Source organism: Alnus glutinosa, chromosome 8, assembly GCF_958979055.1.
Source record: "Alnus glutinosa chromosome 8, dhAlnGlut1.1, whole genome shotgun sequence".
NCBI lineage: Eukaryota > Viridiplantae > Streptophyta > Magnoliopsida > Fagales > Betulaceae > Alnus > Alnus glutinosa.
The window spans coordinates 184,778-201,625 of NC_084893.1; the positions used below are offsets into that span (position 1 = coordinate 184,778).

The window sequence follows — 16,848 nt, forward strand, 5'->3', positions numbered from 1 at the left end:
GGTAATTGGAGATAGCTGAATTATCTGCCATTTTATCATTTCTCTCAACTCTCAGATTCTACACCTATTGACTATTGTAATTGACATTGTAATTTGTACATGTCCCCCTGAAATACGGACGATGGTGTCTGGATCCGAATGCCTGCTATAGATTGCATTAGGGTTTCATTCTTGCACAACAGGTTGTGCACAAGTATTGTGTACCCATCTTTTTCCTTGCGTTTACAAAACAAAGACAAGAGAGGGTAGATTGACTTAGTCAACGAAGGAAAAGGCCGGTGCATTGCCAAGCCTGCAGCAAGCCCAACACATGTGTTTTCGTTAAAGCCCAAAGACAACATGTGTCCAAAGGCCCACAATACAGGTATCATGTCTCGGGTTAAAGTTTTCATCGGCTCATTGACAGGAATCATGTCTCATGGATTTGGCAAAGTGGGTCCTAAAAGGCCCCATAAATCTGAATGAGATGAAACCCAACATGCGTGGCTTTTCGGGTTGTGTTAGGCAACCCTACAATAAGTTTCAAATTTTTAATGCAATCAGATCAATGCAAAAAAAGCATACCAATAAAAGGGAATGCGTTAAATGAATGACACCGCCCTCACAAACGCCAAAAAAAGAGGCCGTTAGTTAAGACGGTTTATGATGCCGTACCAGAGATGGCAAAAAAGGAACACGAATCTTAAAAGATCATTCAATCTTTTTCATATTGAAAACGACATTAGAAAGAGGCACTTAAAATGATGCGAAAGTGCAGTTTCTCCCAAAATCATAGAGGAGTCATTATTATTTTTATTATTATTATTTAGAAACATAGAGGAGTCATTAAGGCTTCTGGATTTTGCAAGATGTTTGGTGAAACGAATTAAATGACAAATGGAAGTGATGGTCGCATCGCCAGCGATGGCATGGAAAAATTTGAGATCTCAAATTTCTTTTGACAATTTAAGATCTCAAATTCTTAAATCCTAGCCTTTCTGTGGATCTAACAGCTCATATTGTGTCAGCTGTCAACATGAAATAAATACTAAAATAATCCAAAATAAACTCACAAATATAGAGACGAAAATGCCCTTCAGCATAAAAAATTCAAAAACAACCAGTTGGCCAGGATCTGCCCATTCCTTGGCCATAATGGCCGGATCTGGCCGTTCCCCGACCATAACAGCCGAATCTCGGCTGACTAGTCGAGATCTGGCCCTTTTCCGACAAAACGGCCGAATCACCGTCACCGGCCAGGTCCGGCCCTTTTCAGGCAGAACGGCCGAATCACCGTCGACGTCATAGCTGAAGGGCAGTGGGACTCGAAGGGCATTTTCGTCTCTATATTTATGAGTTTGTTTTGAATTCATTTAGCATTTATTTCATGTTGAATGTGAACCGTTTGATCTAAAGGATGGCTAGGATTTAAGAATTTGAAATCTCAAATGTCAAAGGAAATTTGAGGGAATCCTGATCCAGGATTGTTTAAAAACAAAAGATTCAGAGAAGGTAGACAGTCCAAATTGAGAGGGTAAAAACTAAATAAAAAGTAATTTGTATTGCGCGAGTGTTTAACACGGGCTAATCTGATTCTTGCAATACTCAACACACATGGTTAAATGTGGACCACATAAATTTTCACAGTATCCACGCATGGAAGCCGGATCCATAAACAACGCAAACAATACTAATAACTCAAGCGTTGCCAAAAACCAAAACACATTATGTCTCTCACCTATCCTCTGGTCCGTAGCCGCCATGGGGGCTCCCCTGCCCAAACCGCTTGAAAGGCAGGGAGCGGTGTGGAGGCGGGGAGTAGCGACGGTTGCGGTACGGCAGCGCAGGCATAGGTGGCGGCGCGTCTTCGTTGGCGAAGGGCTTGGGAGACTGTTCGACAGTGTCGAGGGGGCAGTTGAGGGGCATGTTCATCACCTCTGCCATGAACGAAGCCCTAGAAATTTCAGATTTTGTTGGAAATGAAAGGGTAGAGTTGGATTTAGGAGTTTGTGAAGGTTTCTGATTTGATAGGGATCATAGGGTGGAATTAGAGAATTTAGATTGTGGGGCGAGGGATCAGGATCCCCTCAAATTTCCTTTGACATTTAATATCTCAAATTCTTAAATCCTAGCCATCCTTTAGATCAAACAGTTAACATTCAACATGAAATAAATGCTAAATGAATTCAAAACAATCTCGTAAATATAGCGACAAAAATGCCCTTCGAGTCTCACTACCCTTCAGCTATGACGTCGATGGTGATTCGGCCATTCTATTGGAAAAAGGCCAGATCCTGGCCAGTCGGTCGGAATCCGATCGTTCTGGCCAAGGAAGGGCCTGATCCCGGCCAGTCGGCTTGGATGGATCAAGATCCTCTCAAATTTCCTTTAACATTTAAGATCTCAAATTCTTAAATCCTAGTCATCCTTTAGATCAAACAATTCACATTCAACATAAAATAAATGCTAAATGAATTCAAAACAAACTCATAAATATAGAGACGAAAATGCCCTTCGAGTCCCATTGCCCTTCAGCTATGACGTGGACTATGATCCAACCGTTCTGCCGGAAAAGGGCCGGACCCGGCCGGCGACTATGATCTAGCCGTTCTGCCTGAAATGGGCCAGATCCCGGCCAGCCGGCCGTTATGGCTGGGGAACGGGCAGATCTCGGCCAACCGACTGTTTTTGAATTTTTTTATGCTGAAGGGCATTTTCGTCTCTATATTTGTGAGTTTATTTTGGATTATTTTAGCATTTATTTCATGTTGACGGCTAGCACAATATGAGCTATTAGATCCAAAGAAATGCTAGGATTTAAGAATTTGAGATCTCAAATTGTCAAAGGAAATTTGAGGGGATCCCAATCGGTCTAGATTCGAATGCCTGCTAGATTGCGTTATGATGTTACAAAACAAAGACTGGAGAAGGTAGATTGACTTAGTCAACGAAAGAAAAGGCTAGTGCATTGCCAAGCCCGCAGCAAGCCCAACACGTGTATTTTCGTTAAAGCCCAAAGACAACATGTGTCCAAAGGCCCACAATACAGGTATCATGTCCCGGGTTAAAGTTTTCATCGGCCCATTGACGGGAACCATGTTTGATGGATTTGGCAAAGTGGGTCTAAAAGGCCCCATAAATTTGAATAAGATGAAGCCCAACATGCGTGGCTTTTCGGGTTGTGCTGAGCCGATGGGCTGGGCAACCCTACAATAAGTTCCAAATTTTCAATACAATCGTATCGGTTCAAAAAAACATACAAATAATAGAGAGTGTGTCAAATGAATGACACCGTCCTCACAAACGCCAAGAAAAAAAAAAAAAACTGTCATTTAAGACAATTTGTGATGCCGTATCAGAGACGGCAAGAGAAGGAACACGAACCTTAAAAGATTATTCAATCTTTTTCGTATTAAAAACGACGTTAGGAAGAGGCACTTAAATGGACACGAAAGCGCAGTTTCTCCCAAAATCATAAAGGAGTCATTATTATTTTCATTTCTGAGAAACATAGAGGAGTCAAGCTTCTAGGTTTTGCAAGATGTTTGGTGAAACGAAATTGACAATTGGAAGCAATGGTCGCATCGCCAGCGATGGCATGGAAAAAGCCAAAAAGGCTCACACATCCGCTTAATTATAACTGCATCCGCTTTTGGGGTGGCATATGAATGACAGACAACGACCCGCGCTCAACCCTGTTTGGCCCGTGAGTCGTTAATTTACCAAGGTAAAATAAGAGAGAAGTGAAGAGTTTGTGATGATAGCCGAAGCTCTACTGCCTGTACATGTACGTCCATAGCAACCAAGGTGTCCTCACGGACCTCACTGACGTAAAGCATTTAACAAAAGTTTTTGTAACTACCTACCCTCACATCTAATAATAACTCACTAGCTAGCTACCTCACTCACTACCCAAACGTATTAAATTCGACGTAAAGACTCTGCCACCAACTGACAAAGACACAATTTAATTGGGTAAGAGAGGAAGAGGGGCCACGGCCCACACGCACCGCCCTAGCTAGAAACTCTCTCTTGACTCTTGAGTCTTGCCCATTGCCATGGTTAACTTCGTAGCTTTCTAGTGTGCCACCGCCAGCCACTACATTCTTCAGCTCGCTGTTTGTTACTTCTCTCTGGCTCTCTCTCTCTCTGTGTGCAATGTGTTGAGAGCTTGGTGAGCAAAAGAAAAAAGAGTTGAAGCTTGAACGTACGTACGTGATGAACTCCAACATAATTGAGTCTAAAGAAACCGTTGAAGAGCAATATGAGAAAGATGAAGGCATGAAAAGCAATGAGACTGAGCTAACCAAAATTCTTCTGATGAGAGCCTTCGTCGAAAGGCAGGATCCCTCCTCCAAGGTCTCCATCCTCCTTTCTGTTGTCTTATTTTACGTTGCTTTTCAATTTTATTTTATTTTATTTTATTTTATTTTTCTTTTGGTAAAAAAAGATTTATTACATGCTATAAGAAGATCGAAATACATGCAAAATCTTTCAATTCACTCCATGCATCATAAGTGGTTGGATCACCCTTTAAGTTCTTTATTATGCCAGTGTTTTCTAACGTGACCAAAATATCTGCAGTGACGTATTAATCAAGTAATGGCTCTTACGAGTAAATTTTTTGCCTCAGAGCGAGACTAGTTTGATAAATAATAATCTATTTATTGTGTTTTCTGATATGCATCATTAGTTTTGCCTGGAATTTGGATATATAAGGAAGATTAGTTTTTCTTTGTTTTTTTTTAGGGTTTAGGGAGCTGACATTTTGTTGTGCGAGCAGGAAGTAGATGATCAGACGATTAGAAGGTTCCTTCGAGCTCGTGACTTAAATATAAAGAAAGCTTCTGCCCTGTTCCTCAAGTTCTTGAAATGGAGACAAACATTTGTTCCAAATGGTTCAATTTCTGCATCAGAGGTTCCAAATGAAATTGCTCAGAACAAGATGTTTCTGCAAGGAATCGATAAGGAAGGACGACCCATAATGGTTGTCCTTGGTGCTAGACATTTTCAAAACAAAGGGGGTATAGAAGAATTCAAGCGTATGTTTCTCCCTTCCTTTCTCGTTAATTGCTTATATGAGCAATTTTTTTTTTATCATATAACGCTTAAATTTCCTATGGCTCTGGCTCAAACAGAGACTTCATTAGAATTCAATCCTTTTGGAGCTTCAATAATTAGGCAATGTAGTTTTTTAAAAAGCAATATAGAGGGGAAAAGAAAATGCTTGACGATCGGGGAGATAAGATACTTGGAGAGTGTCACAATGGATGTTCCAAGAGATTTTTTTTTGGTTTTGGTGGATAAATAATTGGAGTCCTAGATTGTTTCTTTCGCTGGAATTCTTCAGAGCTGAAGAATTTCATCGGTTGCTTGTTGAGTTGAAGTCCTGCAATTTTTTATGAAGAAAATGGCTGATTTAGCAAAGTTTACTCTGTCCAAAAGAGGTTGTGTACTTCAAGCACTTCTTTGGAAGTAGCTTTACTTAAAATCGTGATGTATGTTCATCCGCGAATAGCAGGCGATACATGGCTGGCCCTTGGCGGATGATCTTGATTCAATGAAGATTCCCTCTCAGTTCCTCCTTAGTGATTAACCAAGAGAGGAATTCGGCTCCCATGATGAAAATGACTAGTCAATTTGGAGCTTCCATATAATCACTTATAAAACCCAATTTCACCTATACAGTAAGTAATGTATGACTTAGCACTCATGAGTTTCTTTTATAAACCATTCACTCTATGTCAGCTACTCATCTTCCCGAATCCCAATATGTAGGGGTGTGCACGGGGCGAATTTCCGCCCTTTTTGCCCCCGCCCCGCACCCCTGCGGGTGCAAGAAATCAGACCCGTACCTCGAACAAAATATGCTGTGTCCGTGCGAGGCGAGGGTAGCGCGGGATGGGGTGATGCGGGGTGGTTTGTGCGGGTTTTCTGCTACTAGCTGCAAAACCACACCACCACGGGCCACAACGACAAGATTCCACGAACACAAACACCGTGAAACACCCCTTACACCACCCACCAACACAAACCCAGAAATCCTAAACACAAACACAAACACAAACTAGATCTACCACAGAAACAACAAACAAATTAAAAATTGGGAGCTAATGAAATGGACAAACTAGATCTACCACGGGACGTGCATCAACCGTCGACGTGATCAACGTTCGTTGATTTCCGATCTTCATCAGACAAAGGGAGGGAATCCGGGGGTGAAGAATCAAAGATTGATGAAGAAGAAGAAGAGACGAAGGGGTGCGGAGCCGAAGATAATGAAGGAAAAAATGAAGGGGGTGCGGCGCTATTCTAGGGTCAGGCAACTTAGGGTTCCGGTTTTTAACATATATATGTATATATATTATTCAAATGGGGCGGGGCGGGTCCCCTTTTTTTTACACACCAAGACCCGCAATCCGCCCTGCCCCACGCGGATCCCCCATATTTTGACCCGCACCCGTTGAAAAAACCATAAAATTGGTATTTCTAGGGGCGGGGCGGGTCATGCGGGTCCTGCCCACCCCTACCAATATGGGGATCAGGGTGTTATAATCTTCCCTCTTAAACCTCTGACATCTTAGTTAGGGCCATATCATGCAGTACTCCAGAACTACATTGCATTATTAAGTAGCTCCGATACCATTTGTAGCGATTCAGGAAAAGCATTAGTCATATCTGTACTATCACCCAAAAAGACTAGTCAATTTGGAGCTTCTTTAAAATCACTTATAAAGTCCAAATTCACTTAGTTTTTAAGTAATGTGTGACTTAGCACCCAATAAGTATCTTTTATTTATGTGGACTACTCATCTTTTCAATATGGCACCAGAGTGTTACAAGACAACCCATTTCACTCATTTGCAAATCAATTGGGTCGAGATTGGTTGCCTTGACATTGGAGGATCGAAAATGAATCCCAGTCGGCTGTTGTGGCTACGGTTACTTCGGTGGTTTTTAATGTTTGTAAGATGGTGAAAATCCAATCCACTAACCGAGGGTGGCAGCCTGGGGATCAAGATCTGGGTAACCAGACAACGGGTGTCCAAGTCCACGACCGTAGCAGAAGTCGGATAATCTTTCATATTTAAATTGTACTCACACCATTTTCAGTTCCTACAGAGAAAAAAAAAAGATAGTGGTCGGATGTGGATTGAAACAAAAGTCATCACATAGTATGTCTTGATTAATCACCTTCTTAAATCTGGTGAACAAAACCGATTTTATGATAGCTTCCACCAGTGGGGGGAAAGTTTATTTTTTTAACATAGTAATATCGAAGTTGAATTGGTCTTTTAGCTCACACAGGTTATCCTCGGTGGTACAGGTTTTGTAGTCTACGGACTCGACAAAGTATGTTCAAGGTATCTCTTTCCCTGTCAAGGATTCACTTTCCATTTGCTCATACATATGCACACACGCATGCATTAGCATATCACCAAGAAGCTGCATTTGAAACTCAGTAGTAAATGCTGTCGCTATAGATTGTAAAAGATTAACCTTGATGTGTCAGGATGCCCCCTGGACAAGAGAAGTTCGTTGCCATTGGTGATCTTCAAGGATGGGGGTATTCAAATACTGACATCCGTGGATACCTTGGAGCTCTATCCATTTTGCAGGTTAAGTGCTTCACACTACTAGCAAAGATGATAACTTGCAAACTCTGCTAATAAAAGATCTAGTACCTATCAAAAGAAACTGAGAAACTCAAATCTTCAACAGCTAAATACAATTTCTCTTAATTATTTTGTTGCAAACACAACGAACAAATAAACTTTAGTCATTTCAGCGAAAAAAACATTACATTCGATTGGCTTGTAACACTGTTTATGGCAATGCAGGACTTCTACCCAGAAAGACTAGGGAAGCTTTTTCTCGTCCACGCGCCTTATGTATTCATGGCGGTATGGAAAATTGTGTACCCTTTTATCGATGAAAATACCAAGAAGAAGGTTAGGTTTTGAATTTGTACCTTCATTGGGTAAAAAATGTGATATATGTTGTTCATGTGGACCATCCAAGCATAGAATGTATCACGTATCTGAGCATTTGCACTCCAGAGACAAATACTTGGGCTAATTCCCTATGTTGCATGACTGCGCAGATATTATTTGTAGAGAACACAAGGTTGACATCAACTCTGCTTGAAGAAATTGACGTGAGCCAGCTCCCAGAGATATATGGCGGCCAACTGGCATTAGCACCAATCCAGGACAGCTAATGAAACAACCTGCATGGAGAAGACATAAAATGAATAAATTGCCCTTGTTTCTTTGCATATCTGAAAAAACAAAAAAGAATAAGTAATATTTTTGTACTAGTAATTTTCTATCCTTCTTGGAAAGTGAAAATAAGAGTCAAATTTTTTATCTTTACATGCTTGTGAAAAAAAGTAAAGTTAGAAATATTAAGAGATGATTTGTGCATTGTAGGGGCCTAATTTGCAGTGAGAATCTTAATGATGTTTAACAATAACTAATAAGCTTTATCTGGGAACAATAAGGAGATGGTACTATCTAAGATTTTCGTTTTCATTACTATAATTAGATGAATAGCAACAAAAAGATAAAACAATACAAAATGACTTAGCAATCACTATGAGAAAAAAAAGTTTCAAAGAAAAATTATTAAAAATTTGCAGCTTGCAAAGATCAACGTACCTCATGGATAGTACAGGTAGTGTGGTTTCACCTCAATCCAATAGCATTGCCATTTAACCTGAGCACCTCCAATCATATGATTAGGCTTTAAAAAATTTCACGTTGCTTGACCATCTAACTCTCACTTTAGTCTATATAGCCAAAACCTAATGGCTGTATGAGTGACCCAATGGCGTTGACCAAGGTTTCATCCCCTGGCTAAGAACATGTTGTCATCAATTCTAAAGAATTTTCAATTACATATGATTCAAGTCTAAGGCTCATAGAAAATCTCTTCAGAAATTTCAGATGCTTTTAGAAAGCTGATTGTAAAACAGTATTGATTTTTCACGTCTACCGGTATTGATTGTAAAACAGTATTGACTTTTCACGTCTACCAGGCAATCAGCCCATTCGCAACTGTTGGTTATGCACTCCAAAACTTATGAATGTCCTGAAAAGGACCTATATATTGGCTATTTGGGGGTTGAGTGGTTGACTACCAATAATCTCCACAAGAACATAAACCACCTTCAAACCGGTGAAAACGGATCCGATCCCTCACAGTTATCACTCTGTTTAATACTGCAGAAACCACTTTTATCCAACAATGACAGTCATGACAAATTCGCAAGTTTTTAAAAATTGTAAATTCTGTTCCAGGACTAGTTTTTAGGATCCCATAGGCCAATGCCAACTTTTCACTATGAAAATTCAAATTTTCCTCCTTTTCCTCTTCAGAGACATCCATCAAAACCAACTCTGTCACAGAGGTAAATCCCTCGAGCTTGATCCGTTTGATCAATCCCTCCAACACTCTATATATTGCTTCCGTTTCAGGGTGTGACCGATCACCTGCCTTGAATTGGTGAATGACACCCACCAACTCAACCCAACTCTTTCCACGATTTTTGCGAACCCCCGTCTTCTTCATCATTTCTCTAACTCTCTCTGCAGTATCCCATCTCTTTACAGAGCAATAGATATTAGACAGCAACACATAGTCTCCACTTCTGAGTCGGGATATCTTTGCAATCGCAATTTCACCTACTCCTGGCTTCTTGTAAGTTTTACAGGCACTAAGAAGTACCCTCCATATAACAATGTCTGGTTCCATTGGCATTGAATCAATTATGGCATAAGCCTCTTCTAGAAGCCCCGCTCGACCCAAGAGATCAACCATGGCTCCATAATGCTGAAGTTGTGGCTCAATTGAGTAACAATTTCTCATTAAATCGAAGTACTTGCAACCCTGTTCAACCAAACCACAGTGGCTACATGCTGTTAAAATCGCAATGAAAGTTATCGAGTCAGGCAAAACATTTTCCAGCTCCATCTTTGAAAATAATGCAAGTGCATCGGAACCAAGACCGTGACTTGCTAGCCCATTAATCATTGCATTCCAAACAGACACATCATTGCGCCTGATGCTATCAAAAACTTCTTTTGCAGTTTGGATTCTACCACACTTGGCGTACATGTCTACTAGTGCAGCACTCAGTATAGAATTCAGTTCAATATTTTTCTCAATCATCAGAGCATGCACCCACTGAGCATTTTTTAGAGATCCAAACCGTGCACACCCACTCATTATAGAAGCAAACGTAGGTGCATCAGGTTCTACATTCGAGCTCAGCATGTCCCTGAAAAATCTCAATGCCTCCTGGAAACGCGCATTCTTAACAAAACCTCCAATGATTGAGTTCCATGTCACCGCATCTCGGGTGGGCATTTTGTAAAATACCTTCTTGGCAAAATCACATTCTCCATTTTTCATAAGACTTTCAATAATTATATTCACGGAGACCAAATCAAAATCCCAACAAAAAACTTGATCGAGAATTTGACGAGCCAGATTCATACGATCACAACGTGCATAAGTTGATATTAAACAAGCTACAAGAGAAGGATAGTTCCCATACCCAAACATAATGATTCTTGCATGTGTCTCAGTTGCAGCTCTGGAATTCAAGGAGAGTTTGCAGGCTTCAAGAAAACGGTAGTGGGTTTGATGGTCTGAAAGAAGGGCGAGTGGATAATCAATATGCAAATCAAAGCTACAATCCAACACTTGGTGGCAAGCTACAAGCTTATTCAAACTCACCACCACTTTCATTCAAAGTATATGAGGAATGAATAAGAAAAACAAAACCTTGATCCTTTTAAATTACAATAACAAGAGAGTTTTACAAAAGGGTGCATTGATATCTATATGCACTACAAAGCAAAAGATCACCTACACCTGATAGAAAACGTGAAAGAAAAGAGAGCAAAGTATGAGGGCTTAAGGGGAACCTTCGAATGCAGAATGGAAATCTGAAGGGAAAGTTAGAGAGTTGGAGCTGATGGGTGTCCATGAATATGAATGACAAGTGAGCCTCTTTGCCCAGTAGTGTCTCTGCTTTGTAAACATGATTCATTCACGTCTTCTCTTCTTTCTCTGATTCTCTCCCAGAGAGCACCAGACTGCAGTAATCATGCCACCGGGATTCGCTAGCCTGCCTTCCAGTACTGGGCTGGATGTCCATTCCTCGGCCCAATCTTCCTAAACTCCCATCTTTATTTTCTCTTTAAGGCCCCAAATGTATTACCATGGGAATATGGAATATAAAAATCTCGATTTTAGGTACAAGCCGGAATACTATCAGATCGAGTTTGGAACTCCAAAAGGCTTGTCTTTTTGGGCCAACGGCCAATCTCACTGCTACGGGCTTAAAAGCCTAGCTACTTTCGATGTTGGCCGAATCTATTGCTCCAATTAATTCCCTACACCTATTGTACTCCTCTTTTTTTATTAATGCAACCTAAACTTGCTCAGAAAATAAAGAAAGAGATAATAATATAAACGAGAACAAGAAAAGGACAAACAAAGTAAAAGGAAAAGTACTGTTGATGTAAGCCAACCTGACTGCCTGAGGCCTGAGAGGGTTCAGCGGCCCAGCGACTGACTCATTCAGTCAGGAGGGGACGAATTGTGGAGCATCCAGCAGGGGCATAACGTGTCATACTGCCATTTGCTTCCACTAGTACGTCCGTTTGACCAAAGTTTAAGTACTCTGAAAAGAAGCTAAAAAAGTATAAAAAAAAAAATTAAAAAAAAAAATTATTCTTTGGTTTCTTTCTCTATCTAAGATTGCAAGTCTTTCAGCTAGGTTTCAGACCCAGAACGTTTCTTGGACAAGCCATACCTTCGCCCAACAGAGCCACGACACGTGCCCAGAACACAAAAGGTCTTCAATCTAACAGCCTCGCATGCTGGTAAGACTGATAAGGGCAGATGGATGCAGAAGCAGCTGATTGTCACACCATAATCTTAAAAGTTATAGCATGGGGGTGTATGGACGTAGGGTGTCTCTGAAAGTACAAAATTCAGCCTTTTCAGAGAGAGCTTAGGGAAACAGACTCCGCTGAAACACCTGACGGTCTCTGTACTTTCCTGCCTTCTTTTATTTTTTTTTATGTTGCCAAAAGCCAAGGGATGGTGTGTATTACTTAAATGTCTTTCTGCGCTCAATTATTAATCTCTCCTCAAGTAAATGACTAAAAAGTCACCCCTTTTGGAACTTGCCTTAATTAACTAAAACCTGTCAACAACGAAAACATCGTATTAATTATATCCTTATTCTATTTACTGTATATGCATAACGCAAAACATTCTTTCCTTTTCAATGGAAACAGTGAACCTCCGATTTTTGTCTGAGCGATCGATGCTGTGTCGGTAAATTTCGTTCAAAAGCTCCTCAATTAAGTTGACCTTTTTCCACTTAAAAGATAACCATCGATCTACTAATTACCTTTTACTTTCTAAAATCATTTTCCATTATTTCTGTGTTCGAATTTTTCAACTTTATTGTGTTATTTTGAAGTGACCCAAGAAACAGGAGGGAGAAAAAATAAACGCCAATTAATAAAGTGATAATATTTATGAGTGGCACATGAATCAATATGAGTCCGTATTAATGAAGCATATTCCATGGCTAAGCAAGCAATGATTTTAGTGTAAGACTTAAGTGCAGTAAAAAAAATTATTATATATGGGTTATGAAAAAATTAAAATTAAATATGAACGTACTGTTAAAAAATAATTAACATACATGCTGTATTTTTTTTTTTTTTTATAGAACTTAAACCAAATCCAACAAAAAAAAATATTTACATCCCAAGTTAATGGTTACGTAGTCTATATAAGATTTATAATCACCACAAGGATTGTAATATATAGGCTTTTGTTTGTTAATTTGTTTTGAGAGTTTTTTTTTTTTTAAAAAAAATGTTCTCATATGATTTATACGGTAAAATTATTTTTTATGTTTTTATGCGTGCTTCATATTTGAATTACTTGTGCTTCATAATTTAATTACCTGCTAATATTTTTATTTTTAGAAAACAATTTCAGAGACAAAAATTTTAACAAACGAACAATAATCTTTTGAAACCTTACATGGATATATATATATATATATATATGATAGTCCAAATTTTTCCATCAAAGGATGTGTAAGGAATTATTATAGGAAATACAGGAAAAAATAAAAATAAAGAAAAAGAAATACATCTGACATGGGGAAACTGATTGGTATTGGTGACCATTGAGAGTAGCTAGCCGTAAGAGACTAAAAAGAGAGGGAGGGGAATGACTGGTTCTGACTAGTTTCGTTTGGACTGTCAAGTTTGAATAGAACCACATCAACCTAAAACTCAAAACTAGTCTTTTCATTTCCTTGGGATAAAAACCCAAATACTCCATATTGATCATCAGGCAGTGGAGGAAAGGGGTGGTTTAGGAAAACTGAAAAAAAAATACCTGTCTTTATAGGAAGCTGCCACCTCTGCAAAACAGTTCTCAGTTCTCACAAAAGGGACAAGAGTGATCAGAGAGAGAGTGTTTAAAGTAATAGCTTGTAGATTCTGAGGTGCTCCATCGATGGATCCCGACCCCTTCACGGCGAGTTTGTTCAAGTGGGACCCGCGAGGGATGGTCCCACCTCCGAACAGGCTGCTGGAAGCGGTGGCGCCACCACCACAACCAGCAGCAGTAGCTACGACAGCGGTATACCAGGTGCGGCCGAGGGAGCTGGGAGGCCTGGAGGACTTGTTCCAGGCTTACGGGATCCGATACTACACGGCGGAGAGGATAGCAGAGCTTGGGTTCACGGTGAGCACGCTGTTGGACATGAAGGAAGAGGAGCTGGACGACATGATGAACAGCCTCTCTCAGATATTCAGGTGGAATCTCCTCGTGGGGGAGAGGTACGGTATCAAAGCTGCAGTTAGAGCCGAGCGAAGACGCCTTGATGAGGAGGAGTCTCGCCGGCGCCACCCGCTCTCCGCCGACACCACCACCAACGCTCTTGATGCTCTCTCCCAAGAAGGTTATATACATTTAATCACCACATTTGCTCTCATTTTTCCTTTTATTCCATTGCTTTTAGTTTCATAACGCCAAGGAGTTTCAAACCTTTAGGCTTGAAAATAAGAAATCAAGGGAAATTATCAACGTGAGTCGTGACTTCTTGGTTTAAAATCAAAGTATGTGTTTTTTTTTTTAGCTAAAGTTTAAGCAAGTGACATTTACTTAAAGAAACAGATTGAATGACAGCTGGAAGAAGTATAATCATATTATCTTGATTGACACTTAAGTCCGTACAGTCTTAGTTTTCAAGTTAACCAAGGTAGGAGAACTTAATATCGAATCTTGGCACTTTTTTTTCTTTTTTTTTCTTTTTTTTTTTTCATTGATGAGATGAATAATCGCAACACTGTTATATTAGCATGACTTGATTCTTTGCATGGGTACGTGAGAAGTTATGTTATATATATTGTTTTTACCATTTATGTTGCATGGTATGGACAGGGCTTTCCGAAGAGCCGGTGCAACATGAAAAGGAGGCTGTAGGAAGCGGCGGAGGTGGGACGTGGGAGGCGGTCGGGGTGGGCGAGAGGAGGAAACAGCAGCGGAGGAAGGGCCAGAGGAAACTTGTGGACGTTTACCATGATGACAACGAGGGCGCGGAAGACGATGACATTAATGGTAATGGCGGTGGAGGTGAGAGACAGCGGGAGCACCCCTTCATTGTGACAGAGCCCGGTGAGGTGGCACGTGGAAAAAAGAACGGCCTTGATTACCTCTTCCATCTCTACGAGCAGTGCCGTGATTTCTTGATCCAGGTCCAGAACATTGCCAAGGAGCGCGGTGAAAAATGCCCTACCAAGGTACGTACCCCATTTCAAACGTATATATACATATACGCTAGCTGACTAGCTTAGTAGCTTTTAGACCCTTTAGACACTCTCCTCCTATATATAGTTGCATCAGGACCGCTAGCCCCGTATCTGGTACATGGCGCTTTTTGGACGGTCTAGATACGACACTTTGACTAGCTACATCCTAAGATTAAGATTAAAAGATTAAGATTAAAAAAGAAAATGTGACAAGTCAGGTACGTAGGCTGGTAATGTGGGCTCAAGACCAGAGGGGTACTTTAACAATTCTGTGCCCTTTTTGCCAGTCCCAACTGCGAGGTGGCGTGTCCTTGTGACAGCTGGTACTTTGTTAACGAGCAATAGGAACCCCCTCTTTTACCTCCCGGATTTTATTGTGCATCCTCTCTTTTTTTCCAAGTACAGCCTCCATAAAAGCTGACCTTTGCGTGGTTTTGATTTTATTCATGAATTTGATGAAGCACTAATTGATAAGAAACAAAGGACTCACCACAGCTAAAACTATTCTTCTTTATTTTATGATTGAGACTCACGGTCATTTTCTGTCCAAAGAATAGGAAGCAAATATACGTAGTAGCGGGCTTTGAGCAAGAGGGCGCCTCAAGTGGGCTTCGATCTTGCTATTACCTCTTTTCAAATAAGAGGAAGTAGAACTAAGAACGAGGAGGGATCTCTATCCTAATAAAATATAGGGATACCTTTGGTACGTACGTAGGAATGAAATAGTTATTCACTTATTCTCATCAAATATTTATTTCGTCGTTTGATCGTGTCCTTTGGCTTCATGAAAGCTAGTGATTATTATTTGTCCTTTTCAACTCTATCTTAATACTATCAGTGTCTTCCCTCTTTTGTGATTTAGGTTTACATGTACAAATGCTTGTTTCAAAAATTTAAATTAATAAAAAATTATGAACTAATATATTATTTATTTTATAGTTTTTGACGAATAGGAATATTTTATAGCCATTAGACAATTGATGGCCTTTAACTATTTGAAATGAAATGAAATCATTGGATTCATCTCATTTCTGTTTGATCATGGAGTATCAATCAACTTAGGGGTGTAATTATTTGTCAACACTCATGCCCTGAAATCTATGTTGGAAGGAGCTTAATTAATGCAATATTATCTCGGACTGACATTAATCTTAGGCATCTAGCACCAACATCCCCCATGTCTGTTCATTTTCAAGTGGGATTATAACACGGTTAATTAGGAACTAGTGATCAGAAAGCCCTACGCTATATATATATATATGTATATACATCATGTGTTTGTGATGATCACAAGAAAAGATTAATTATTGATTTGTCATGTACATGTACGGCGCCGTATACAGGTGACAAATCAAGTGTTCAGGTATGCGAAGAAGGCTGGAGCGAGCTACATTAACAAGCCGAAAATGCGACACTATGTGCATTGCTACGCGCTGCACTGCGTCGACGAGGAAGCATCCAATGCACTGAGAAGAGCTTTCAAGGAAAGAGGAGAAAATGTCGGGGCGTGGAGGCAGGCATGCTACAAGCCTCTGGTGGACATTGCAGCACGCCAAGGGTGGGACATTGACGCCATTTTCAATGCACATCCCCGTCTATCCATTTGGTATGTTCCAACCAAACTCCGTCAACTTTGTCACGCTGAGCGAAACAATGCCGCAGCTTCCAGCTCTGTGTCTGTGTCTGGTGGGGGTGGGGCTGATGATCACATGCCCTTCTATATAAAACACACTGCCTCAGCTGACTAATTTCCCTATATATATATATATATAATATTCTGTGCCAGAGGCCCCGGCCATGATTTATATATAGGTAGGTCGACATCAGAGCATTTCTATGACTGTACTAGATGATGATGATGGTGTGCTAATCGTTCATGGGAACTACTGCTAGTGCTTCTTTAGAAGCTTGCTATTTTAACTAACTATATATTCTACCAAAGGACGAAGAATATATAATTATCGAGTTTTTGCTTATTATATATATTTGTACCTGGTTTTAGATTTTG

General features: G+C 40.2%; 3 protein-coding genes across 6 annotated transcripts; 2 read left to right on the forward strand and 1 right to left on the reverse strand.

Annotated features, from left to right (window-relative positions):
- Nucleotides 1–3,971: 3,971 nt before the first annotated feature.
- LOC133874602 (uncharacterized) lies at nucleotides 3,972–8,354 on the forward strand. Of its 2 annotated transcripts, none has more exons than XM_062312463.1 (6): nucleotides 3,972–4,338; nucleotides 4,763–5,021; nucleotides 7,307–7,343; nucleotides 7,493–7,598; nucleotides 7,821–7,883; nucleotides 8,084–8,354. In XM_062312463.1, the coding sequence occupies exons 1-6, from the start codon at nucleotides 4,198–4,200 to the stop codon at nucleotides 8,198–8,200; spliced, it is 723 nt and encodes a 240-aa protein (XP_062168447.1). In that variant the 5' UTR covers nucleotides 3,972–4,197; the 3' UTR covers nucleotides 8,201–8,354. The 2 variants fall into 2 exon arrangements, with proteins under 2 accessions (XP_062168447.1, XP_062168446.1); XM_062312462.1 differs by having other exon boundaries at nucleotides 3,977–4,338; nucleotides 7,821–7,931.
- Nucleotides 7,694–12,059, reverse strand: LOC133874601 (pentatricopeptide repeat-containing protein At5g50990). 3 transcript variants are annotated; one of them, XM_062312460.1, is made up of 4 exons: nucleotides 11,807–12,059; nucleotides 11,523–11,674; nucleotides 8,640–10,634; nucleotides 7,694–8,209 (listed from the first exon to the last, which is right to left on the reverse strand). In XM_062312460.1, the coding sequence occupies exon 3, from the start codon at nucleotides 10,546–10,548 to the stop codon at nucleotides 9,118–9,120; it is 1,431 nt and encodes a 476-aa protein (XP_062168444.1). In that variant the 5' UTR covers nucleotides 10,549–10,634; nucleotides 11,523–11,674; nucleotides 11,807–12,059; the 3' UTR covers nucleotides 7,694–8,209; nucleotides 8,640–9,117. The 3 variants fall into 3 exon arrangements, with proteins under 3 accessions (XP_062168444.1, XP_062168445.1, XP_062168443.1); XM_062312461.1 differs by having other exon boundaries at nucleotides 11,780–12,059; XM_062312459.1 differs by lacking the exons at nucleotides 11,523–11,674; nucleotides 11,807–12,059 and adding an exon at nucleotides 10,914–11,448.
- Nucleotides 12,060–13,436: 1,377 nt separating this feature from the next.
- Nucleotides 13,437–16,588, forward strand: LOC133875045 (floricaula/leafy homolog). Its single transcript, XM_062313031.1, has 3 exons — nucleotides 13,437–13,990; nucleotides 14,473–14,831; nucleotides 16,184–16,588. Exons 1-3 carry the CDS (start codon nucleotides 13,543–13,545, stop codon nucleotides 16,586–16,588), a joined length of 1,212 nt encoding a protein of 403 aa, XP_062169015.1. The 5' UTR covers nucleotides 13,437–13,542.
- Nucleotides 16,589–16,848: the final 260 nt, after the last annotated feature.